The sequence below is a fragment of the Anabrus simplex genome, chromosome 2 (genome assembly GCF_040414725.1).
Source record: "Anabrus simplex isolate iqAnaSimp1 chromosome 2, ASM4041472v1, whole genome shotgun sequence".
NCBI classification, from domain to species: Eukaryota; Metazoa; Arthropoda; class Insecta; order Orthoptera; family Tettigoniidae; genus Anabrus; species Anabrus simplex.
In genome coordinates, this window is record NC_090266.1 from 264297889 (window position 1) to 264324597 (window position 26709).

General features: G+C 37.2%; 1 protein-coding gene across 4 annotated transcripts in view; it reads left to right on the forward strand.

The window, feature by feature from the left end:
* bbg (big bang) overlaps positions 1 to 10790 on the forward strand; it is a 263462-nt gene extending 252672 nt beyond the window's left edge. For 3 of the 4 annotated variants that reach the window (XM_067140569.2, XM_067140568.2, XM_067140566.2), the window contains 2 exons: positions 838 to 981; positions 8802 to 10790. In XM_067140569.2, coding sequence (XP_066996670.1) covers positions 838 to 981; positions 8802 to 8974 — 317 coding nt within the window. In that variant the 3' untranslated portion in view covers positions 8975 to 10790. The remainder of the gene's footprint in view (positions 1 to 837; positions 982 to 8801) is intronic. The other variant, XM_067140570.2, reaches the window with a different exon arrangement.
* The last annotated feature ends 15919 nt before the right edge of the window (positions 10791 to 26709 follow it).

Genomic DNA, 26709 nt, shown 5'->3' on the forward strand with positions numbered 1-26709 from the left:
AGGATTTATCCTGAATTTAGCTTATTTTTCAGTGAACTTCAAACATATCTCTCCATTTCAGCTTTGTACGCCAGTGGCCAGAATTCCTTCGCTCATTGGCCGCATTCAAATTAAATATAGATGTTTTATTAATACAATAAATACGTGCCAATTTGCGATGTTTAATGAAACCTGTATATCGCGACGCGTATATCGATTGTCAATCTCTTGTTCTTGCATGCTACGTTCGGGTTCGTTCACATCAGTCTAGTCAATTCTAGAGACTAGTGGCTGGATTTGGAGGGTTTGTTTTTAGTAATTTGGTGACATAATTTCAAAGATAGCGACTAGTGACTTTTTTAGAGATTTTAGGAGCCATTTGGAGACAATTCTGGCAAGTTTTAATTTATTTCTTGATAAAAATAACATTGCACTCGCATAATCGCATGGGCATGTGATGCAGAACATTAATCTATGCATTTGCTAAGTAATGACATCTAAGTGCATGACTGATTCACATGTGTGGAGCACGAGTTCATGCTATTTTCGGAAGACTTATCAGAGACCGATCATGTCACTCACATACACCCTGTGAGGGAGTAGAGATGTGTAATTTTTAGCCTTGTATAGCAACAGTCAGGTTTTGAGACAATAAGTGTTATAATATACCGTAGTACTCCTGTATTGTGCAAGACATATAGAATGAGCAGTTTGACCGAATCTCCTGCTTCCTCGTGATTTTTTCTGATTTTTATATCTAAATCTAATCTCCTGACTTTTGGTTTTGTAAAGTTGGCAGGTATGCTGGTCTATCAAAAATATAATAAAAATTATGTGAATTATGTTATTTACTTTCAGAAGATTCCCAAGATAATATTGTTCGTGGGCCTCCTGTAACTATCGTTTTGAAGAAGGATGGAGCTGGTTTGGGATTCAGTCTTGAAGGAGGAAAAGATTCACCGACGGGCGATAAGCCTCTGACGATTAAGAAGATTTTTACTGGTAAGTCTTTAGTTTCTCTCTTATCTCTTTCATTTGTAGGAAGTGTTAAAAATGCCTTCTACTCATATGTTGCGTATATTATTCTATATGCTATACCGCAAGTGCTGAGGAGAGTGGCTGAATGTATCAATGAATAGCCACAGAACTTTTATGTCCATAAATCTTGGAAAAGAGGTTTTCAGGCTGTTGTATGAAAAAGATTGGGACTACATATTTTGAAAGCATTTTTATGATTGATTTTTGAAAGATTTCCATTACTCAGATATTACTTATTTACATAGTTTATGCCCACATTGGAGCACTTAAATCAATCCATATACACTACAGTCTTCACAATCTTAGTTGTAATGTTTCCTCAACTTCCTCGTCTCTTCCCAGAACTTCATTTTTTCTGACCTGGCCACCCTCTCTTCATCTGTAATGGTTTTCGTTTGACTGTTTTTAATTTTAGTCTTGTATTTCTACTTCAAAGAATCCTGTCCTTTTTTCTCTCTGGAATTTGTTTCATTGTTGTATTCAGCTCTTCTAAATCATTCTGGAACTCAACAAACCAGTTGTTCTTGGTTTCACTTTTCCAAAAGAAATTGAATAATTGTTTCAGTAGTCTGGACTCTGGTAGTCTTACTATGTGGCTGAAAAAGGCAATTCTCCTTTTTCGCATTGTATCCACAATTGATTCATTTTCCCGATAGACTATTTCATTAGACGGCAGTCTCCATTGTCCATTTACTTGATGTTTTTTATTTATGATTGTCCTGATGATCCTTCTGTCTATTTTTTGTATTTTATCTGTTGTTGCTTTGGTATTCAACTTAAACAGAGTTTCACTTGCATAAGTTGCCTCAGGTTTAACTATTGAACCATAATGTTTAAATTTGGCATTTATCGAACTAAGGGAGGATTTTTGGATATTCCGTCGCTAAGAGGGTGAAAAGGGGGATGAAATTTTAAAATGAGTGTATTTATATCTCAAAGCTTTAAAAGTTTACAGATGTAAAAAATTGGTATTTAGAATCTCTTTTAAAAATAAGGAAACACATATTTTTTGTTTCCGGAAAATCCCAATAGGAGGGGTGAAGAAAGATGAAAAATGGGTTGAGTGCCTTTAATGATGATACTTATATCTCAGAAACTGAAGATATTACAGACCTGAAAATTGGTATTTGGGATCTCCTTTAAAAATAAAGAAACATGTATTTTTTGTTTTTGAAAAATACAATTAATGGGAGGGTGAAAGGGAGGGTGAATTTTGAAAATTAGTGTATCTCAAAACTTTAAAAGTTTACAGATGTAAAAATTGGTATTTAGAATCTCTTTTAAAAATAAGGAAACACAAATTTTTTTGTTTTCAGAAAATCCAAAACGGAGGGGTGAAAATGGGTGAAAAATGGGTTTAATGCCTTTAATGAGGATACTTATATCTCAGAAACTGAAGATATTACAGACCTGAAAATTGGTATTAGGGATTTCCGTTAAAAATAAAGAAACAGGTAGTTTTTGCTATTAAAAAATACAATTAATGGGAGGGTGAAAAAAAAAGGCAGGGGGTTGAATTTTTACAATGAGTGTATCTATATCTCAAAACTTTACAACTTTACAGATGTAAAAATTGGTGTTTAGAATCTCCTTTGAAAATAAAGAACGCGTATTTTTTTTGTTATTGGAAAATCCCAATAGGAAGGGTGAAAAAAGGGTGAAAAATGGGTTGAATGTCTTTAATGATGCTTAATTCTCAGAAACTGATGATATTACAGATCTGAAAATCGGTATTTGGGATCTCCTTTAAAAATAAAGAAACACATATTTTTTGTTCTTGGAAAATCCAATAGGGGGGTGAAAAGGGGGCAGAATTTTTAAAAGGAGTGTATCTATATCTCAAAACTTTATTTAGAATCGCCTTTAAAAATAAAGAAACATATTTTTTGGTTTTCGGGAAATCCCAATAGGAGGGGTGAAAAATGGGTTGAATGCCTTAAATGAGGATACTTATATATCAGAAACAGGAGATATTACAGACCTGAAAATTGGTATTTGGGATCTTCTTTGAAAATACAGAAAGGTGTTTTTTGGATAATCCAATTAAGGGGGGTTAAACAGGAGTGACAAATTGGTGTGAATTTTTAGAAAGACTATATCTGCAGTATATCCTAGAAACTTAAAATGTTACAGATGTAAAAATTGGTATTGTGAATCTCCTGCAAAAGTAAAGAAACATAGGCGATTTGTTTATGGAAACTCCACTTAACGGGAACTAAAAAGTGGGTGAAATTTTAAAATGAGCGTTTCTACAGTATATCTCAAGAACTTAACATGTTACCGAAGTGAAAAATAGTATTTTTTTTATCTCTACTAAAATAAAGACACGTATTTTTTATTTTCTAAAAACCACTTGGGTGGAGGGGTAAAAGTGACTGAAAATGGGGTTGAATTCTTTTAATTAGGATACTGATATCTCAAAAGCAGAAGATGTTACAGACGTGAAATTTGGTATTTGGAATCTCCTTTAAAAATTAAAAATTAATTCTTTTCGGAAATCCACCTAAAGGGGGAGGAAAAATTCGAAAATTCGTTGAAATATTTGTATGAGGATACTATTATCTCAAAAAACGAAAGATTTTGCAGATGTGAAAATTGGTATTTGGAATCTGCTTTAAAATTAAAGAAACAATTATTCTCGGAACATCCAATGAATGGGGGGGGGGGGGGAGGTTAAGGAATTCAAAAATTAATTGAATAAATTGTATGAGGATAATTACATCTAATAAAAACTAAAGTTGTTACAGGCATGAAATTTGGTATTTGGATCTCCCTTGTAAACAAAGATAAAAGCATTTTTTGGGGGGGAAATCATTGGGGGGGGGGGGTGAAAAGGAGTTGAAGTCCTTTTATGAGGGGACACATCTCAAAAACTGAAGATGTTAGAGTCGTGATAATTGGTATTTAGAAGATCCTTTACTATTAAAGAAACAAGTACTTTTTGCCAGAAAATTCACTTAAAGCGGGGAGGGGGGGGGGGGCGGGGTGTGAAAGGAAGTGAAAAATGTGAATTCTTTTAATGGGGATACTTATATCTCAGAACTAAAGGTAAGAGACGTGAACATTGGTATTTGGAATCTCCTATAAACAAAGAAACACGCCTTCTTTCTTTTTTGGGGGAGGGGAGGGGGGTAAATTATTGAGTGGCACTGGGGTGAAAAAGGAGTTGAGACCACATTATTTTACTGTTCATAATGTACTTATTCTGATCATAAAGGGATCATTTTTAATCTTTCCTGGATTCGTTTTCAAGAGCAATCTTTTCTTTTGGAAAACTTACAGTTAGATTACAGTAGATTTTCTTGGCATATAAATAAAAATTCAAACACATTTGATTTAAACGATAGGAATGATATTGACTGGGCAATTATTCACCTCTATAATATGGTCAATAATACACGGAAGTATATCATTCGGGTCGCCAGAAATCTCGCGCACTTGCCTACGCGCGACGATGGTGCTGGTCACATTTTCATTAATGACAATGGCAGCAAATGTAATTTACTGCCAAGTAGCAGTCTTGCATCTTGCTGTGGGGCCAGAACATCAATAATAATAATAATAATAATAATAATAATAATAATAATAATAATAATAATAATAATGTTCTGGACCATCGTCAAAATGTGTGGTCCGCGCTGGAAATGGGTCCTGGCCGGGTAATGACTACGATTGCAGTCCGGCCGTGGGGTCAGTACCGCCAAGGCACCCAAGACGAAACCACACCGGATCTCCTCAGGGATTTGATCCATATTAGAAATGTTTATAGGAAAGAATGGTAAAGATTTAGTGACCCAACGGACCGAGTGGTATATCTGTACCTAGCCCGGGAAGTACGAAAGTGATTGCTGGAAAGAAAGATTGAAAAATTGGAGGAACTTTGCCGTAATCTCCCAGAAAACGAGTCAGATCACGAATTTTGGCAGATCTCTCAGAAAACTACTCAGATCGCAAATTTCGGCGGATTATATATAAAACGTTAAGCATTCAATTATAAATTTCATTATAATACCGTGGCGAAGCACGGGTATCTTGCTAGTAATGAAATATAATGCAAATGTTGCTATTTTATGTATAAGCAATTTTAAGAACTAGCAACTAGCATTTGTTATGCATGAGGGATGTTTTTCGTATTATGAAACATTTCTTGTTTGATAAAAATCAAAGGAAAAGCCTGTTTTACAAAGTTTCATGAATTAGTATTTTTTTCTTAGCTGAGAGGACCTTGTTTGTAACCAGTTCCTGTACCTCCTGCTGGGAAGTGAGGAAAGATTATTATAGGCAAGGTTACTGTTGTGAATAGTCATGATGTTGAGGAAAGTCACTATTGGTATATGTGAAGAGGCTGTAAAAAAGAACTTGCTGATGGCCTTTTCTACAAATTCCAAGAGCTAGTCATGTTTCCTGACCATGTTTCTGTTCCTAATACGAATTAGATTCCACTTGTATACCTTCACATAATATTCAAGAAGCTAATGGAAACAGCAATATTTCTCTGAATAGATGATTGCAGGAAAGAATGAGATTTTCCATGCTAGACAAATAAACTGTAAAGTTAATCAGTTCCATATTTCACTTTTAAAATGGGATAATTGTTATTTCTTAAGCATAAACTATTCTTAAGATTTGTTGAAAGTGAATGTCTCAATAAATTTTGGAAAGCCTTTTAGCTTGTTAAATAGGGCATTTTGTCAAAAGATCAGTTACAGAATTGCAAAAAATTTCATAAGCAAACAGAAAATATGAATATCTCTGAGATGAAGCCTTTATTAAACTGAAATGATGTTCTTCATCCACGTTGGTCCTTATAATTTTTCCAATAGTCACTAAAAAAATAGAATGAAATTTTTAAGAAGTATGATAGGAAAGATACAAAAGTGAGTAGAGATGAGAACATTACATAAGGAGGAAAATTGGAGTCGAAAAGCCTTATGTCAGAATGGGGAGGGATAAACTTAGATGGTTTTGACATGTTAAGAGGATGGAAGAAGGAAGGATGTCATAGCAGAAGATGGCGATCCAGATAGGAGGAGGGAGGGCAAAAGGGAGACCCAGACTAAGGTAGTTGAAAATGATCAAGAATAGTTCTTTGTACAATCTGCTTTATGTCGCACCAACACCGATAGGTGTTATAGCGACAATGGGATAGGAAAGGGCTGGGAGTGGGGAAGAAGCAGCCATGGCCTTAATTAAAGTACAGCCCCACCACTTGCCTGGTGAGAAAATGGGAAACATCAGAAAACCATCTTCAGGACTGCCATTAGTGGGGTTCGAACCCCCTATCTCCCAAATACAAGTTCACAGCTGCACACCCCTAACCACACGGCCAACTCGCTCGGTGATGAAGAATGGCATAATTGGAAGAAACCTGGACTGGAACACTCTTTAGGGGGAACAATGGTGATTGGATAGTAGGAACTGGATGAGGGAAATGATTTTATTTTTTACAATAATACAAATGGAATAATGTGGTGCTGAGGATGTAACACGTAATCAGTCTTCTTTTGCTTATTATTTTTTTCTTTCTTTGTAAATTTGTCCATATGCAACATATGACCATGGACATTGAGGAACGCCAGTGGTAGAACCCAGCTGCAAATGAATCCACCACTGAAAGCAATTACGCTTAAGGGGCCGCACGCCATGGAAGGAAAGAGCTAGTTCCTTCAGGAAAAATAACAAGTTTACTACCTCTAATTCATTTTTGGGATTCAAAATATTAAGATATAATGATACATCATTTTGTAAGACATTTTAACGACTGTATACTACTTTATTGATGTCATAAAGTGGACTCACAATGTCAGTATTGGCTACATTAAAGATGAACTGTGCTGGGTATATGAATTGACGTTGAATGTGGTGGAACTTTGTTGTAAAATTCATGTGAAGCAGATCATTTGTGCTTCGTCCAACTCTAAGCCTGGGTGTTCTGTATTCAATACATTTTGTTCTAATTAAATCATATTTTGTATCATATAAAAGGCCACAGATTGTATTTAACACATACCAAGTACTATAGTCTGCTTATTATGAAGTGGTGGTGGCGGTAGTGGTATAAATATTCAGTGCAATATCAATATCACTATCATTGTCATAAAGAATTCCATTTGTTCATGCTGGATATAGAATTCTCACCAACATCTTTGACCCTATAATTCCCAGACCCCGCACTTAGTAGTTTTTTCCTTTACATACTCGTAGAAACTCAAGATATTGGAACCAATGGCTACTTGATTTTGCACTCCCACTCGTTTACTCATGGTTCTTCATTGCTCTCACATATAGTGACACATCAAACCAAAACCAGTGATAAGATATTGGTTCTCAAGTATTTAGAACTGGTTCTACCCAGTTCCATCGCCAGCACATCCAGAAATTTGGAATGCTGTGTAGTCTTGGTGATTTCTGTCTTTGGAAAATGAAATAAGTATATGGCACTCAATTTTATTGAAGATTTGGCATGGTTGGTACTGTACTGGGACTGTGATTATGTGCTAGTGAGTATAGGAAACATGTGAAAGAAATAGCAATCCTTATGCAAACAAAGTTTAGCTTAGAAATTCCTCCTTTGTAGAATCAGTCCAACCTTCAGATTAATGACTGAGTGAGGTCAATACTAATATAATAACGGAGGAGGTTGGTGATGATGATGATGATGATGATGATGATGATGATGATGATGATGGCAGTAGTAGAATATAAATAATTATTATAAATTGTTGTTATTGTTGTTGTTGTTGTTATTATTATTATTATTATTATTATTATTATTATTATTATTATTATTATTATTATTATTATTATCTGTGGTCTGCCTCAGTGGTGTAGTGGTTAGCGTGATTAGCTGCCATCCCCGGAGGCCTAGGTTCAATTCCAGGCTTTGCCACGAAATTTGAAATGTGGTACGAGGGCTGGAATGGGGTCCAATCAGCCTCGGGAGGTAAATTGAGTAGAGAGAATTTCAGTTTCCACCTCAGCCATCCTCGAAGTGGTTTTCCGTGGTTTCCCACATCCCCTTCAGGCATATGCCGGGATGGTACCTAACTTAAAGACACGGCCTCTGCCTTCTCCTTTCCCTCTCTATCCTTTCCAATCTTCCCATCCCCTTACAAGCCCCCTGTTCAGCATAACAGATCAGGCCACCTGGACGAGGTGCTGGTCCTCCTCCCCAGCTGAATCCTCCGACCCAAAGTTTCATGCTCCAGGACACTGCCCTTAAGGCGGTAGAGTTGGGACCCCTCGCTGAGTTAACGGATTAAGAAAAAAAGAAAGAATTATTTTGTTTGGCTATTGTTAGCCTGATGCAGCCTTTATAAGGCAGACCCTCATACGAGAGTGGGCAGCATATCCCATGTCTGGAAAACTGCATGTTAGTGTGGTGGTGAGTTGCAGGGATGTTCCCGAGCCAAGGTAATGAATCATTTAAGATTAAAAACCACGATCTGACCAGTAATCTAACCTGGGGACCTCTGAACTGAAAGTCACTATGCTAACCATTCAGCCAGCGAGCCAAACATTGAGGGGGCATAGACTAATTTCCTGTTTAGAGAGCAAACTGCTTCAATTTTCTTCTAAAATAGTCAGGCAGAAATAAAGATTTTGAGAACAACTTGGTAAGATCAGCTGGGAATAGTTAAAACCTATTTGAAATAGACTCGAGTTTACTTGCCATAATATGTCTAGAATTTATGCATTTATGTGAACTTTGTCGATTTTTAATTGAATGTACTACTACGTATGTGTTTTCTGAACTTTTTTTCTTTTCCCCACTACTTATACAGGTGGTGCTGCTGAGAAACATGGTCAGCTGAGCGCTGGGGACGAGTTGCTGGTCATGAATGGCAAAGACTTGACGGTCATGTCTCGCATCGAAGCGTGGAGTCTTATGAAGAGGCTGCCTGATGGAAATGTGACCTTGACTGTAAGGTGCAAAGTAAACAAGAAACAGTGCTGAAATTGCACCACTCTGAAGCTTCAAGTCTACTGGCGTGCTGCTGGCATAGTGTGTTGTGTTGAAGTGATGAAGTGTATTTATTTAAAAGACAAAACAATTTTCTCAAAAGGTGGAGATTAAAAATCACAGTTGTTAGTGCTACATGTTGAAAATGTGTACATTATTTAAAATATTTTTTTGATATCACAGAGGGTGATGCACTCAAGTGAAATAATATGTTAATGCTGAAAGTGATGATTGCATTTGATGCAAATGGTCTGAACGTGCAATATTAAAAGGCATGGGAAGTTATCGGATTGTTATGAGGCTGAAGAATTATTTTTAGTCCATCACTCACAAGTGATGAATTCCTGATACATTTACTTGTAACTTAGAACTGAAGAGGAAGTATTTCTGTGTATCAATATTATCATGCCAAATGTCTCTATATATATATATCATTTGTTATATATCTGTAATGTCTTCCACATAGTGCTTGACTACTGTAAACTGTTGTTTATGTAATACTGATACTTTCATTTGTTCTGAACACTGAAAGTATTCATGTAGCATAGAATATGAGCAGCTAGGGTGAAATTATTTTCAGGTGGTGTTATTGAGGAATCTCAATAGATATTAATATATCTACATGACAAGGTGTCCAGTGCCATTGAAAAGCAAGTCATTTTTAGAAATCAGTGTTACACTATTGTGTCCTTGAATACTAAGGAATATACACATACATTCTCACAGAACTGGGAAAATACTACATTACAACTATATTTTTTCTGACTTCATGCTCATTATAAATTTACATTCATACTGCTTACCATTCCCATGGTATATTTACCATATACTTTTTATTGCCTTCCCAGCATGCAACATTTGGTTATTTGCTTGAAATTTGATTTTTTTGATTTGATTTTGACAGCTTATCAGCCAACATGTGTAAAGAAGAGAGATGTATGGTTCTTTTTAGTATTTTGTTTGTTGAGGAATGGAAATGAAAAAACAAAAAACAAAAGACTTGTTTGTTTGGGAAAATACAGTAGGGGAAAAAAAGTTAGTGGATTCAGAAAAATGATGTAATCATTTATGTATTAACAAAGCCTGCTGTCGTAGTAATTGATACCATTTATTTTTGCTGTATAATTATGTACAGGATGACCATTATTTATTATTCCTCATAGTAATTATAGTTTTGTTCTGATAATTCATTCAATTTGTGATTTTTTTGCACACTGTATCGAGTTATTTGTTAAATAGTAAGCAATGAAATTGCAAAGATAGGCCAACATTTCAAACTGTTGTTCATGTTTATGAAACAATTAGTTTATTATTATTATTATTATTATTATTATTATTATTATTGATCTTGGAGAAATATAATAAACACACAGTTATATTTTGATGAAATTAATTGTACTACAAGTAATTACTTCTTCATAATTACAAAGTCTAAATTTTCTTTATTTTTTTCTTGCCATCATTTAAATACTTTGAAGTTCCTCACCTTTAAATCACTGGACACCCTCAATGAATTTTCATAAAAGAGTATCATTTGAAAGATATTCTCCAAAGGAACTTGCAGTAGACAAGTGCTATATGTGCAATAGTATTATGCATTTAATACATTGGCTGAACAATAATTGGCGGCTGGCTCGCAAATTGGAAAAGGATGGAGAAACATCAGCTGAAAATCTAGTTTTGCCTAGCTCAAACAAGTGTTTTATAAGCTTTAGAATATTGAGTATATTTTCCTAGTGCTCTGCTAGTTGTTACAGATGCACGTTATATTTGAGGCAAGGAGAAAATAAATCTTTATTCCATTGTGCAATTTGTGTTGAAATATATTTATTAGCTACTCATGCATTAAATGTTTCCTGTTTGTTGTTATATTAGATTTGTTTTGCCTGGAGGTTGTTGTGGCATCTGTCAACCAATATGTCAAACAGATAGAGAAATGATTAATGGATCCGTTAACTCTAACTCGTGAATATCTTTTCTAACATACTGTCGATTGGAAATACAAAAATATTTCCATCTACCTTATTATGAAACTTTCTTTAATGCTGTTGTATTTGTTTTACAGTTGATAGAGTTAAATAGATTTCCTAATAGATATCTGTGAAAATACTTGGGAATATTTGCTTGAGTATCTATACACCACTTCATGTAACTTCCTGTGCACAGAATGTGTAACATTAATTATATTTTTTGCTATTGTGAGGAGAGAATGAGCACTGAATGTTGTAACTGTGATATGCTGTATTGCACTTGATGCTTTTTGTTTTGACCTAGTGCCGTGTATGTGGTTTTTTAAATGTCGATATTTTGGTAACAAATTTCGTAACTGCAACTGAGGTGGCATGTTGCTTACTTTGTCATTTGCACTTCAGATGCTGGCAGAGTATCCAAAACTACAACAGTTTAATGTGACTTGTTCATAATACGATGACACTATGGTTCATATTTTTACATGATGATTTTTCATAGATCACGCATGTTTATATGCTTATTCTTTTAACTGTTTAATGGTCCAACTTTTCTATGGAATACACTGCTACAGTTCATTTTGAGATGATCACCAGTTGCAGTTTATTATTGGAAGTTATAGACCACTACCTGTATCGGGGTAACTCCCTAAACAGATACCTTCAAGAAGTCAGAATTAACAAAATTCCTCATATTGAGCTAAATAATATTTTATAATGTAAGTTATAGTTTCTTGGAATTTATTTCTACTCAACACGGGATAAAAAACCCATACATTTTGAAAATAAGGATATCGTAGAGACAAAATGTTCCTCCTCCTTTCCACAGCTGGATTCCCAGATGAGGCCTTGCACCCTAGTGCTGGACTTCTTGGCTTGCCTTCAATTGTCTGTTTATAAAATCTTTTATTTTTGTTTACAACATGTACAGTAGAACCTCGATGCATCGTTCCCAGAACTGTCGTTTTCCTGTATCCATCGTTCAATTTACTCGGTCCCAAAAGTGTTCCATATAAACCAATGTTAAATTCCCCCGCATCTATCATTCCTCGAACTATCGTTTTATCGCATCGATCGTCAAAAAAAATATTTATCCTCGGCCACAATTTTCCTGATGAATCAATCGTACGTAAGAAAAATATACGCACATTTTTTTAAATTTAAAGAGACAGCTGAATACTCTTAGCATATAATAGCAGCAACCTGTTACGCAAGAATGTACGAGCGATTAAGAGTTGCTAGTCTTGAACCAAGATCTCTCAGGCTGGAGTGCTGTGCGCAGGTTATTCACGCGCAAAATCACTAAGAGCCTCCTGGCGCCAATGCTTCTCCTTGACCCACTAACCGGCCCCTAGAAATATTCTTATTTACAAGAATTAAAATGGAGGCACTGTAAAACTCAAATTTGCCACCATTTTCTGTGTTGCTTTTGGCTGGAGAGGGTTGCCAAATTCGTTGAAAATGAGAAAATCGTGCAGTTTAAAATAGTCATGGCGTGCGCCGGGTATGTTTTAATTAGTCACAGGGTTATTAATCGTGTCTTACCTTGTGATATGTTTGGGATGCTAGAGGCCTGTTGACCACTTTGTTGACCCCTGCCCAGTTGTCTTGCTACAAGCTGGACGAATAATCTTTTCATTAGCCTGGTCTTGAAACTAATTCCTGAGTTGGCAGCATCGATTAGTCCGCTGTGACATCGTCCGAGGCGCCCCATGTTTAATTTCTAACCTCTGTGACATCGTCCGAGCCGCGCCATGTGGGATCTCTAACCTATCGTTTGCGAAGGGTCTACGGAATCTTGACCAAAATACAAACTATCGCCATACTATCCACGTATATCATTAATTTGCAATGAGAGAACTGACCTTGAAGGTTTTCCAATTACTACGAGATGTAAGGAAAACTGGAATGGAATGGCGTATAAGTTGCACTTTTTATTTTCATTGCATATAACATGATTGCAATATTTTGATACCGTTATGTATAGTGTGAGCATGTCCGGTTCCATGGCTAAATGGTTAGCGTGTGTTGGCCTTCAGTTCAAGGGGTCACGATCGGGTCGGGCATTTTAACATTCGTTGGTTAATTCCGACAGTTTGGGGGCTGTGTGCATACGCCCACTTATGCATTAGGATTCATCTTAGCTAGAGCCGCATTTTCATAAGCACGTAGATCGCCTATCACGCAACAACTTGAAAGATTTGCACCCGGCTTCGGAGGCCACATGCCATTATTATTATTATTATTATTATTATTATTATTATTATTATTATTATTATTATTATTATTATTATTATTATTATTCATACACTTCTCCACAAGGAAATATGGGTAGTAATGGGGCACGGGATGCACCAAGTGCCTTACATAATTAAAGTATTTACACATTATAATACAAACGTTGATGTACAGGTATATACAAAACTGTAGATCACGGGATCTTCATTCTTGCAAGAGGAACGATCGCACAATGTTGCATGTTGACAGGAGGACAGAATGTTGCATAATTCTGTAGATGTTCGGTGGAAGACCCAGTTCTCGCAGACTCTTGTGAAGTGTATGTGGAATGAGGCCGTTGACTGACAGAATCACAGGAACTATTCGTACCAGTTTCATCTTCCAGATCCTCTTTATCTCTTCTGCAAGTTCTTTGTACTTGGAGATTTTTTCACTGTACTTCCTGTCAATATTGGTGTCATTGGGGATAGCGATGTCAATAATGAAAGTCGTCCCAGTTTTCTTGTTTACCAGTATTATGTCTGGCCTGTTATGGTTGACTGTTTTATCTGTCACTACAGCAGTGTCCCAATAAAGCTTAATCGACTCGTTCTCCAGGAATGGTGTTGGATGGTACTTGTAATAAGGGATACGCTCCTGAATTAATTGGTTTTCCTGAGCAAGTGCCTGGTGTATGATTCCCGAGACAAGATTGTGTCGTCTCGTGTATTCTACGGGGGCAAGTATTGGGCAGCCCGCAGTGATATGGTCGATGGTCTCGAGATGAACGGAGCATCGTCTGCATTTGTCGGAGAGTACGCTGGTGTCTTAGATGATGTACTTTTTGTAATTGTTTGTAGCTATTACTTGGTCTTGTATAGCAACTGCAAATCCCTCTGTCTCCCCAAATAAGCGCCCACTTTGTAACCACATACACGACGCATTCTTGTCTATGCTCTGTTGGTTTAGATTGCTGTAGTATTTTCCGTGGAGGGTCTTCTCTCGCCATGTCCTTTCTTTCTCCTGCAGGGATACTTGGTGATTTGCATGTGGGTCAGAGGCATTGTATGGATACAGAACAGTGTACTTGTCAGCAAGTACTACAGCTTTATGGAGAAGGCTGTTTTCTTGCTTTTTATGGAAGTATCTCCGTAGGTTCTTTATCTGATTCAGGAGCATGACTTGAAGATTCAGTACTCCTCGGCCTCCCAATTTTCGTGGGAGAGTGACCCTTTCCATGCATGAATTGGGATGATGTAATCTATAGGTGGTGAGCAAAGTTCTCGTTTTTCTTTCTATGCTGTCTATTTCTGTAGCAGACCATTTCAGAATTCCGAATGAATAAACAAGTGTTGGAATAGCGTACGTGTTTATTGCTTTAATTTTGTTCTTGGCATTTAGGTAGCTGCGCAAAATCTGATGCAACCTCGATGTATATTTATCAGTGAGTTCCTGTTTGATTTTCTTGTGCTCCAGAGTTGTATTCTGAGCAAATCCAAGGTACTTGTATGTCTCTGTTTGTGTCATTCCCTCAATTAAAGATCCGGTATGGAGCTCATATGGTTGGGAGTTTGTGTACCGACCACGTTCAGTTGTTAGCAGCTTACATTTCTTTACTCCCAACGTCATTCCCACATCAGATGAGTAAGAGTCTATTAAATTCAGTAGGGCGTTCATTTGTGTTTCATTGTGGGCATACACTTTCAGATCATCCATATAAAACAAATGAGATATTCTGTGTTTCCCATTGTTATATTTAATATCAAATCCAAAACCAGTAGCTTTTAGAAGATTTGATAGTGGATTCATTGCAAGGCAAAACCACAGAGGACTTAATGAATCTCCTTGAAATATACCACGTTCAATTTTAATTGTGTCGGACATGATACATTTATTTTCTGTCTTAGTGCAGAGCATTGTCTTCCAATTGTTCATAGTAACTTCAAGAAAATGAATTATGGCAGGACTGATCTTGTACACATGAAGTACCTCTTTTAACCATGAGTGGGGAACTGAGTCAAATGCTTTCTGATAATCTATATACGCTGTGTACAGGTTTCTTTGTGAGTGTATTGCCTGTTGTGTTACAACGGAGTCTATGATTATCTGTTCTTTGCACCCTAGTGATGACTTTTTGCATCCTTTCTGCTCCTCAGTGAGAATGTTATGGTTGCTGATATGTTTATACATTTCTTCTGTGAGTATGGATGTAAAAAGTTTGTAGATCGTTTGTAGACAAGTTATTGGTCTGTAAGATGATGGATCTTTAGCATTTCCACCTTCCTTAGGTAGGAGGTATGTAATTCCTGATGTAAGAAATTCAGGACACTCTTCAGGATGATGCATTAGATAAGTGAATTGTTGGGCTATTTTCTTGTGGACGCAAGTGAAATGTTTATACCAAAAATTTTGTATTTTGTCTGTACCTGGTGCTTTCCAACTTTGAGTTCTCCTGACAGCATTACTCACATGGCTTTCTTTTATGGTATCAAAACTCATTTCTGCATAACCATTGTTGTTTTTCTCTTCCTTAATCCATGTTTTGTTTGTATTGTGGACTGTGTTGGTACACCAAATACGTTTCCAAAAGTCCTCCGTGTCCTGCATACTTGGAGGTTCTTCTGCCTTAGTGTGCCGATTTTTCTTGAGCGTTCTGTAGAATTGGCCCTCATTCTTGGAGAAAAGTTTGTTTTGCATTTTCCTAGCTCGAGACTCTTTGTACCTCCTGAGCCTTGCTGCTTTTGCACACAACTTTTGTTTTTGGGTGTCAATGTATTCTTTGACCTTTTCTCTGTGCTCGGGTTCATTTGTGTGGGTGTTGATTTTCCTGAACACATTCCTCAAGTTTCTGTTAGTTTTTGTTTTAGTTTTGTTACAGAGGTATGCGGAAAGTTGACCAATGGTTTTTCTTAGCTCTTGGATATCAATTTGTAATCGACGTTGCCATGGTGGAATGTATTCTGAATCTGCATTCTTACAAGAGCTTCTGGAGATGGGTATTAGATTTTGGTTGTTCATCCTAACCACAGTTACTGCTGCGCAATAAACGAGGGTGTTTGTTTCCTCTATGCTACTGGATTCTTCTATATACTGCTGTAGGATGTTATTTACAGTACTTACAAGGTTTTTGCTCAGTGGTGTTTCTCGAATTTTGGGCAGTTTTGGTCTATAGTTCACTTTGAGACCCACGAACTCCGCCATCGCCTCTTTAAACATGTCTTCAGCACGACGTGCTTCATCAGCACCTGAGAAATCACCAGTTTCTCTTATTTCCACAGATTTGTCTTCCTGTGGTTCTTTTCTTCCAGAATCATCCTGACGAATTTGAGGCATTGAGATAGAGTTGCCTTCACTGCTCGGCCTCGTAGCTAGAATTTTAGCAGCTTCTTCCTTAAGGTTTTGAATTATTGTGGCAGGAAGCCTGTTGTTGGTTACTATTGCACGTCTTTGGTCTGCAACTCTTTGTTCTGTGACAAAAGAGTACTGGGGGAATTTGTCCACAAACAACCTGTGCATATCTTTCCTGTACGTTGTAAGGTCTTTCTCTAAGTTCGTAGTTATAAAGTAGGAGCGCATTATGAATTTATTCATATCATCTGTCCATTTCAAGCGCTGCCTCGGTTTACCTGCCTTGGTGGTCAGCTGAACTTCTGAAACATCTTCGGCAGGAGGAGTAGGTAGCTGTTGAGTTCTCCTAGCTGAATTGTCGGCTGTAGAATTTTCGGGTGACCCGACATGTGCCCGCCTGATCAGCATCATGTCACTGGTGGCTTGCCTGCTGTCACGCTCAGCACCAGCTCCAAGCGTGCCCCGACGACCCTCGGGTAGCGTCCTTTTCCGAGGCTCATTTCTATTATTCATTTCCTCCATCAATGATGGGTTGCATTTTATACCTACTGCCAGGATTTTAATGAGGCCGCCCCTAACATGGGGTACAGACGCCTTTCACAGCCGCCTCTAACATGAGGTACAGACGCTGCTAGATGGTTTGTGTTCAGTAAGTTCATCCGCCCTCTCTGCCATTGGGATATATCCTCTTCTGCCGTCGAGGCCGTTGACCATATTCGCATTCCCTCAGTTGATCCGCGGGTGCTTATTTGGCTAGGCCTTATTCACACCTGTCCTGCATATCTGCAGGAACTTTCCCTATCAGCCATTGGGACGCGCCGTGTCGGGGTTGAGGGCCCCCGCCCCAGTGTCTCGCGTAGGGTTATGCCTAACCCCTACTCAATTCAGGGCTAGACCCCTACGCAAGCTGACAGGGCACGGTTATTATTATTATTATTATTATTATTATTATTATTATTATTATTATTATTATTATTATTATTATTATTATATTTGCATGATGAAAAATGCCCAAATATAGTACACGTATTTTATTATTTTGCTTTCCCCCTATTTTATGTCACCCTCATTTATCGTTTTCCCGCATCTATAGTCATTTACCCCCTCCCCCTTGAAAAACGATGCATCAAGGTTTCACTGTATTTGGATTTTCTCTTTTACAAAAAGTTTAAAATATTCTAGTTCTGCAGATTCTGGAATCAAATTAGTATTCAGTATACCTGGGTTCAGTTCCTGGAAGTTGTGTACTGTTGGCACAAACTCATCGTCTAAGTATGGGAGACGTACATCATCTTCACGCCCATGTTTCACGCCATGGCACATAGTCACCACTATCACTTTTCAAAACATCACAAACAACCCTACATCACTTGCATTGCTATTGCTATCTCTTCCAAAAATGAAACAATCCCCTGGGAGGCTCATACTATAGTTGAACATAGAAACCATTGATGTACAGCAGTGTATTTACGTTGGGGTAATGTAAGAAAAATGTTTTTATTCCACTGCCATCCTTACATTAATAAAGTGAGTAGTTGAAAATCTAGCCAATAAATCGTAGCAGCATACAAGCATGTGTCAAGTAAATAAGTGTATTCAATGACACCACTGAGAGCATGACGTTCATATAGAGTTAACGTGACCATAGCCCTGGTAGACTACTTTGTGCAGCTCAATTAAATTGAAACAAGAAATAAAGTGGTTCAACCTATTCAATACAAGTAAATAAATGTAGTGTTACATTCTTATTTGGTTAAAAGCGGTACCGGTTTCGACCACCAATCTGGGTCATCATCAGCCGATTGAAAATACAAAAACAGTGCATAGGAAAACAAAAAATTAAAGGATAAGTTTTTCATAAAAGCAGTTCAAGAACTGTTTTTGTTTTCATATGCATTGTTTTTGTATTTTTAATCGGCTGATGATGACCAAGATTGGTGGTCGAAACCAGTACCGCTTTTAACCAAATAAGAATGTAACACTACATATCCTATCTACTTGTATTGAATAGGTTGAATCACTTTATTTCTTGTTTCAATTTGTGATACAGTTCAATATGGAACATTACGAAATTTTAATCTTTAAATACTTTGTGCAGATCAAGTAAACTTAATCACAGAAGGAAAGTGGTTAAAAGGTTAATCAATTCTTTAACAAGAGATTTTCTTTCTGTTCCCTGACTGTGAATGATATTAAATTTAGAGAAATCTGAACAGGTTTATAAATTTGCAAAAGAGTTGAAGTGTTGCTGTAGGTTTGTATTAGCATGAGACTACATTTGACTTACCTGTATCCACAGGTAGGAAGTTTAAGATGCGTGCCACATTCAGCGTTTTCTGTTTAGAATAACTACATTTGTGGGATGTAAATGCAATTCTGATCTAAGTTTGGTTGAATATAGTAATGCTGATAAAAGTTTTTATTTACACAAATGTCAATACAGGAGGTCCTTTCACTTAAATGTACAGGGTCTATTTTTTGGCTCGCTCCACAGCACCACTCGGAGCACAGCACGGCTGGCGCAATGACACTCCTTCACTAGCCGGTATAATGCGCACTTTTCCTCCCCACTACTCACAGCAATTCACACTTAGAGAAATCAATTTCTAGCGAAACTATTGGTCTAAAACCTACCTGGCATTACATTCGATGTTCAAAATGTTGTCCCTCAGCTGTCAAACATGCCTGACACCTCGTAAATAGGTTTGCAGAGACACAGCGAATCTCAGCCTGTGTGATGTTCGAAATAACTTGTCTAATGTTCTTTTGTAGTTCTTCTCTTGTGTGAGGGTTGTTCACACACACACACACACACACACACACACACACACACACACACACTCTCTCTCTCTCTCTCTCTCTCTCTCTCTCTCTCTCTCTCTCTCCAGGTAATAATCACAGGGATTTAAATCAGGAGATCTAGGGAGATAATTAACCACACAATCTTCGAAAACTTCCCGTATAACCTCCATAGACCAATTCGCAGTGTGTGCCGTCACATTATCTTGCATAAAGTAACCTTTTCTCCTTTCTTCTTCCGTCAACTCTTGAAAGAATGGTCTGAGAATGAGGTCTATATATCGATCAACATTTATTGTTTCACGGAAAAATATAGGCCCTATAATTCTGTGAGCACTTATTGTGCACCATACTCCTACCTGTACATCATGAAGTGAATGAACATGCAGCTGGTGGGGATTTTCTGCATACCAGAAGCGATTGTTTTGACTATTTACATAGCCACTTAAGTGTAGCCATGCTTCATCACTATAAAATAAAAGTTCTGGGTCAACATACCCATCGTGAACTGACTGAAGCAACCAGTTACAATAACGAACCCTAGCAAAACTGTCGGGTCCTCTTAAATATTGGGCAGGGGTGGGTTTGTACGGTTTTACTTTTAACAGTTTTGTTGCTTTGTGGGCAGAAGGGATTTTGTTGGAGTTTTTCCAAGAGAACTCCTATTTCCTCTGTTAAAACGGTTCGTCTTCTGCGTGATTTCTTGTAAAGAATGGACCCAGTGGTGCGGAACTTCTGTACTAATTTATGTACCGTACTCCTGTAGGGAGGGAGGATGCCAGGAAATTTGCGAATGAATTGAAAGCAGCATTCTGTATAAGAAGAATGCTTCGCATAGCACAACACAATGAATACACGCTGTTCTACTGTATACATCACTCGTTAAACACACAGTTAGTATTCCTACAGAAACTACATTATTTTAAAGCAAACACATATAACACGCTACCATTACCACAGATGTTGAACTAAACTATTGCTGTGAAGCGATGGTTATTGCTACCGTACTGCATTAGATCAACTTAGTCAGTCATGAAGCAATATATCTCTCGGCAAATGAGTCACCCGGCCACGCTATTGCCTTCCGTGCGTGTTCCCCTGACACACGGAATGAGCTAAAGGAAGAAAAAAAGACCCTGTAGTATATAGAAATATCTACTGGATATCATCCTCATCCAAACATGTGGAAGCATCATATTTCATTTAATGAATGTTTATTGAAAATGGGTATTTTCCAAACCCCTGACTATATTTTCTGCATATTCATAATACTAGAGTGGTAATGAGTAAATTTTGAGTAGGTCAAACTCAATTAAACAGTGAGAGAGGAAAAAATACAAAGAATGGGATGAGACATATTTTCATTTTGAAATGGTATGACACCGAGTCTCTTCGGAGACTATTAGATCAATGCAAAACTAAATGAGATCTAAATTAGTCTCTTCAAATACACTGAGAGTTTAACTAGTTAGGATATGTTCAAGGTTATGAGACTGAAAGCCAATGTAGTCGGTTGGCTGGAAGAGTCTCATGCCTGTATATTGACTGGCATGTTAAAGAATTCTTTACCAGAGAAATATCCTGTCATTCTGATATCTCTTAAAAACTAAAGCAATTGAAGGGACTTTAAATATGCATTTTTATGGTGTTGATGACCATAACTTTTTATTTTCAAGGACAATACAGTGATGAGACTGAGAGGCATCATAATAAAAGTTCTCAGATATGGACCATTAATGTTCATTTCTGACCAATGACCTTGAGATTTAACCTGAGTAAACTGTTCAATTGGGCACATTTTAAAGAGGAGTTTGTTATGTAGAGTAAAAGTGCAAGATCATTGGACAGGGCAGACGTTTGCATATAGGTTTACTTGCTCTGATGCTATTCAACTAATCGCACCAGTATTGCCTTTTCAAATTCTCTTCAATAACTTCTTCTTTAAGACTGCACAATTATGGTCTACATTATTCATGCTCGTTAGACTATACTCTGAGTAATACTAGTAATCATGAAAATATATCTGGATTAAATATTTTACCAAATAGGATCTGTTTTCATGACGAAAGAGAGAATTTATTTCATAGATTCAGACCGTCAATATAGAGTTTTCCTCAGGATTCCTAATATAAACGAGTAACGAAGTACATAAACTGAATACTCACTTATGTTACAGATACCTTTATTTGGACTCTATCTATTCTCCTCTCTTCGTTATATTCCTTTCTAGACTCGCATATTTCTCCATAAGAGTTGGTACTCTCCCTTCTATGTTCTAGGATTTTCCTCTCCTTTTGTTGATTTATCCATCTGTTGAGTTGAGTGTATTGATATTGTCCAGTACCTGTCCATTTGCATGGATAAAGTTAATTTATTATAATTCTACAATGTTGAAATTGTCTAAGAATGAAGGTTAACCCTTTCCTCACCCAGCTCTTCCAGTTCCATACTCCATTTTTTATCATGACAAAAGTTGTTCTCTGTAAAAAGAAAAAGTAACTTGACAATTTTTTAGCTACTGTCTGCATGGAAAAGGGTGATTTTGTTTTTGTTTTCAACCAACATGAGGACTGCATAGCTAAGGCAGTAAAGCTGTGCTCAGTGTGCCCAAAAGGATGTGGGCAATATTTCTCGCCAAGAAGTAAACAGAATTTATGAAAAACTTCCACTTGTAAAGAGGCACACAGCTTATGGCAGAAATTTGTACTAAGTTAGTCAACCAATCTGTTCCAAGGTTACGGATAACAGAAGCATTTACCTTCTGCTCCTGCAGTGAGTGGCTTTTCCCTTTTAGTATGTTTTCCACAATACAACAAAACTTGAACAATGTGGAGTATGGTAGCCAAGTAGCAGTCGCTCGGTTATCACCAAAGCCACAGTTCCTTCTTCAAATCCTAGCCAGTGCAGGTGAAGTTTTTGAAATGAAAAGTCGTGTCACTGTGGTTTGGATTCCACATAAGACGACACTGACAGTCGTAAAATGCTTTCAAGAACAATTTAAATGATACTGTCAGCATATATAAGTGGAAATTCTCTATATGGAAATAACACAAGGTTGGAACATGAGAGAAGCTAAGGTACAGATATCCAATTGAAAAGCATTTAAGCTCTTCAGGCGTTTTCACTCACGAAATTACCAGCATTTTGCCTCAGTGTAGCAGTGGTCAGATATCCAATTGTTTGCACTTGAGCTTCACTAAAGTAAAGCAGAAGGGAGAGATGTAGCTTTAAAAAAAAATTGAATGTTAAACCTAACATGTATTCTGAGGTTCCATGTAAAGATGGTTTAATGGTACTCAAATTTCTAGGAAGGTAGAGGAGGATACTTTTGATTTGAGTTCCTGTTTGTTACCCAATGACAATGCATCACTGAAGAGAGGAGGAAATGCCAAGTCAATTCTGTAATGCTGGCCCCGTGGTGTAGGGGTAGCGTGCCTGCCTCTTACCCGGAGGCCCTTGGTTCGATTCCTCGCTAGGTCAGGGATTTTTACCTTAACCTAAGGGCTGGTTCGAGGTTCACTCAGCCTCCGTGATTAGAATTGAGGAGCTATCTGACGATGAGATAGCAGCCCCGGTCTAGAAAGCCAAGGATAACGGCCGAGAGGATTCGTCGTGCTGACCTCACGACAACTCGTAATCTGCAGGCCTTCGAGCTGAGCAGCAGTCACTTGGTAGCTCTACAAGGGCTGTAGTGCCATGGAGGGGGGGTGGTTCAATTCTATAATAATATAATATTATCATTCTTTTATAGATATGGTAGTTCCTCAATTCGCCTCATGGGTTCAAAACCATAACAGTTTTTCCCATTGATCCACTTGGTTTTTCCATTTTGTTTTTCAGTCCATAATGCAGTTTGAAGAGTTTCCCATAAAACGTTACCATTATGATGATGATGATGACATGTATTGAATGAATTCTAGGTACTCAAGTCATTTGTCACGCTGTACATTATTATTAAAAAAATTAATATACATAAAAAATACCATACCATATTTATTGTACAGGTTTGCAGGAATTAACTCCTCAAACATTTGTTACAAAGATCAGGAAAACATTAAAAATAAAGATCGCTGTACTTTTCTTTAAACTGATGATGGCAAAAGTAGAGGAATTTGGTTGACATTTGCCCTAGACAATGATTGCCATTGATCTACCTTCCTTGGGTAGGAGTGAATGAGATGGATTTCACCACCCCACCACTCCAGGGTCACTATCTTTTATAACAGCCAGGCTGAGTGGCTCAGATGGTTAGGGCACAGGCCTTCTGACCCCAACTTGGCAGGTTCGATTCTGGCTCATTCCAGTGGTATTTGAAGCTGCTCAAATACGTCAAGCCTCGTGTCGGTAGATTTATTGCCTCGTAAAACGGCTCTTGTGAAACTAAATTCTGGCACCTTGGCATCTCTGAAAACTGTAAAAGTAGTTAGTGGTACGTGAAGCAAATAACATTATCATTCTTTTATAGATCTGGTGGTTTCTCTACTCGCCTCATGGGTTCCAAACCGTAACAGTCTTCCCCATTGATCCACTTGGTTTCTCCATTTTGTTTTTCAGTCCGTATTGCACTTTGAAGAGTTCTCCAGGTTGAATTAGAACTACATTGGCTATATTCTGTCCTTATTTTAATTCTTTTTACAACCAGGCAAGGAGCAGGTAACTTAAATATTGTGCTGTAAGATCAATATCCAGTTGCAAATTAGAGTTTGGTTTTTGGGGAATATTTTATGGTTTACTTGAAGCAAGAATATGTCTACAAGATGCTATGGACACTGCACACAATTCTTTATAATTTTAGATCAGCTGAGAATTCAAGGCGTTTGCAGCTGTTAATATGGTTGGAAGGTAGACTTTCAACTAACTGTCCTCTAGTATTAATCTTTCAATACTTTCTTCTGCCTCGCACTCTGTGGCCTTTATTTCAATTTTTAGTAATTTTAATTTTTAACTGTTATTAAATACATTGTGGTTAATACTGAATATAATTGAGATTATCTTTTCATGGATATTAAAACTCAACAATTCATAAATTATTCTTTAATGAGAATCTCTTTCCTTAGTAAACAGACATTTATCATGTTACCAGTTATCATTATCTGCTTGTATGTGTTCTAAATGTGCACATTATGGAACAGCATAGAGCCATGTTATGAGAGAGCCTGAGCTCATTCAGTCTCCATTTCCACTACCAACTCATTCGGTCAGAGAACAAGCCTACTGCTGGAACGAACAAGCACAGACTCATAAATGAATGGGTCTGGATAGACTCAAACCAGATTTATTGCTGCCCAGTCAAAATGGGTGACATTTGAGAAGTGAAACTCTATAACAGGCTCGGTATACCAGTCCACTCCGTTCAATCATTCAGTGGTGCTCAAACTGTGGGTTGTTGCCACATTTCTGCTTCATGCATGTGCATTATGAGTTATGCGATGTGGTAGTACAAGAAAGGTGTTCAGAGAACCAATGCATGTGGCAACAGTGTACCAATGAGTGAGCTCATTTATGCTCATTGTGTTCAGCCAGTATGGATAGTTTGGCAGGCTCATTTGTTCAGTGAAGTTGAGCGCCTTTTCAGTTTGGTCTTTCCAACGTTCATTGGACAGAGTGCTTGTGCAGGATGCTCTGAAAGAGTCGAGAATGAGCGGGACCCATTTCTTGAAAATGAGTTTGAGTGTGTCTACAGATCATTTTGCAGAGCTCTAGAACAACTAGAACAACATTCTTTTAGTTTTGATTGAAAATCAGTGCCTGATTCCAGGGCAATTTCATACATTGTAAGCTGGTATTAATCCAGTGCTATAAATTTCAAGACTTTCATTGTCTGTAGTTGTTTAGCTTAATGAAATTCTTTGCCTAATTGAGAAGGGGGAAGTGCCTGTGATGTCTGTCCACCCCACCTCAAAATGTAGTAATTTTTACTACTTTTGAAATACCATATTGTTATTACTTTCATCATTTTAAGGAGAGAGAGAGAGAGAGAGAGAGAGAGAGAGAGAGAGAGAGAGAGAGAGAGAGAGAGAGAGAGAGAGAGAGAGAGAGAGAGAGAGATAGAGAGAGAGAGAGAGAGAGAGAGAGAGAGAGAGAGAGAGAGAGAGAGAGAGAGAGAGAGAGAGAGAGAGAAGAGAGAGAGAGGAGAGAGAGAGAGAGAGAGAGAGAGAGAGAGAGAGAGAGAGAAGGGGGGGGGGGACACATACACACACAAAAGTGAATATTTGCTATATTTGACTACCGTATGAGGTGCAATCATTGAACCTGGTGTAATTGCAAGAGCTCTCTTCATTAAGCATGAAGTGCAATTACAGTGTAGAGTGAACTGTGTGTACGATAAGGTGTTTGAGTGGGGAGAATGAAGTGTGCATTCATGTGCAAATTACTAAGCAATCTGTGATAAAAGAGTAGCATGAAATGCTATAAATAAGGGCTGGGTATAAAGTACTGTATTTTTTGGGGTGGGGTGGGAGGGGGAACAGAGTTCTATTTTGTGGATGCATTTATGTTTCTTTTCACATTACTTTGGTATTGTAATGTTTACAGAAACAAACAAGCATCTTTTATGGAATATATCTCATAAGTACATTTTTTATGTAAAAACATAGACTTTATATTTTGTAATTATTACTATAAATACAGTATATATAATATATATAGCTTTTTATGAAGATTGACTTGAAACATATTCTCTAATGAAATAGGAAATAAAAGTTGGTAATGGTACTTTATTGGGGTTAGAGGTTCAGTTCTATGCCAAGTACTGTTTGGTTTGTTACAAATGCTTCATTATATTTAACATTAACAGATTTCAATGCTTCATATATATATATAGAATAGATTTTACCATTGTAGTGAAGTAGCTGTTTTGATTTTTGTAACATATTTATGCATTTTATTTGCAATAAAATTGAAATCATATATCCAAAAAAGTATTATTCATATCCATGCCTTGTTACGAAGATTCCGCCAAATTCCACTTTCCTTGAATTTGTTGTTATTAAAGTAATAACTTTGGCACGATTCTTGGTGTGTTGGAAAGGATGAGAATTACAGCTGATTAATGAGATGATGGTGATGTCATGTGGTTACACCTTCTCCTTAATAATAATAATAATAATAATAATAATAATAATAATAATAATAATAATAATAATCTGTGGTTTCCTATTTTCACACCAGGCAAATGCTGGGGCTGTACCTTAATTAAGGCCACAGCTGCTTTCTTTCCACTCCTAGACCTCTCCTTTCCCATCGTCGCCATAAGACCTATCTGTGTCGGTGTGATGTAAAGCTAATTTAAAAATAAATAAAAAATGCAAAATAAATTCTGAGTTAAGGCTTGGTAACCCTGCATACTCTTGTCTACCATTACCTTCTTCATTTTCACTTAACTAATGCCTATTTTGA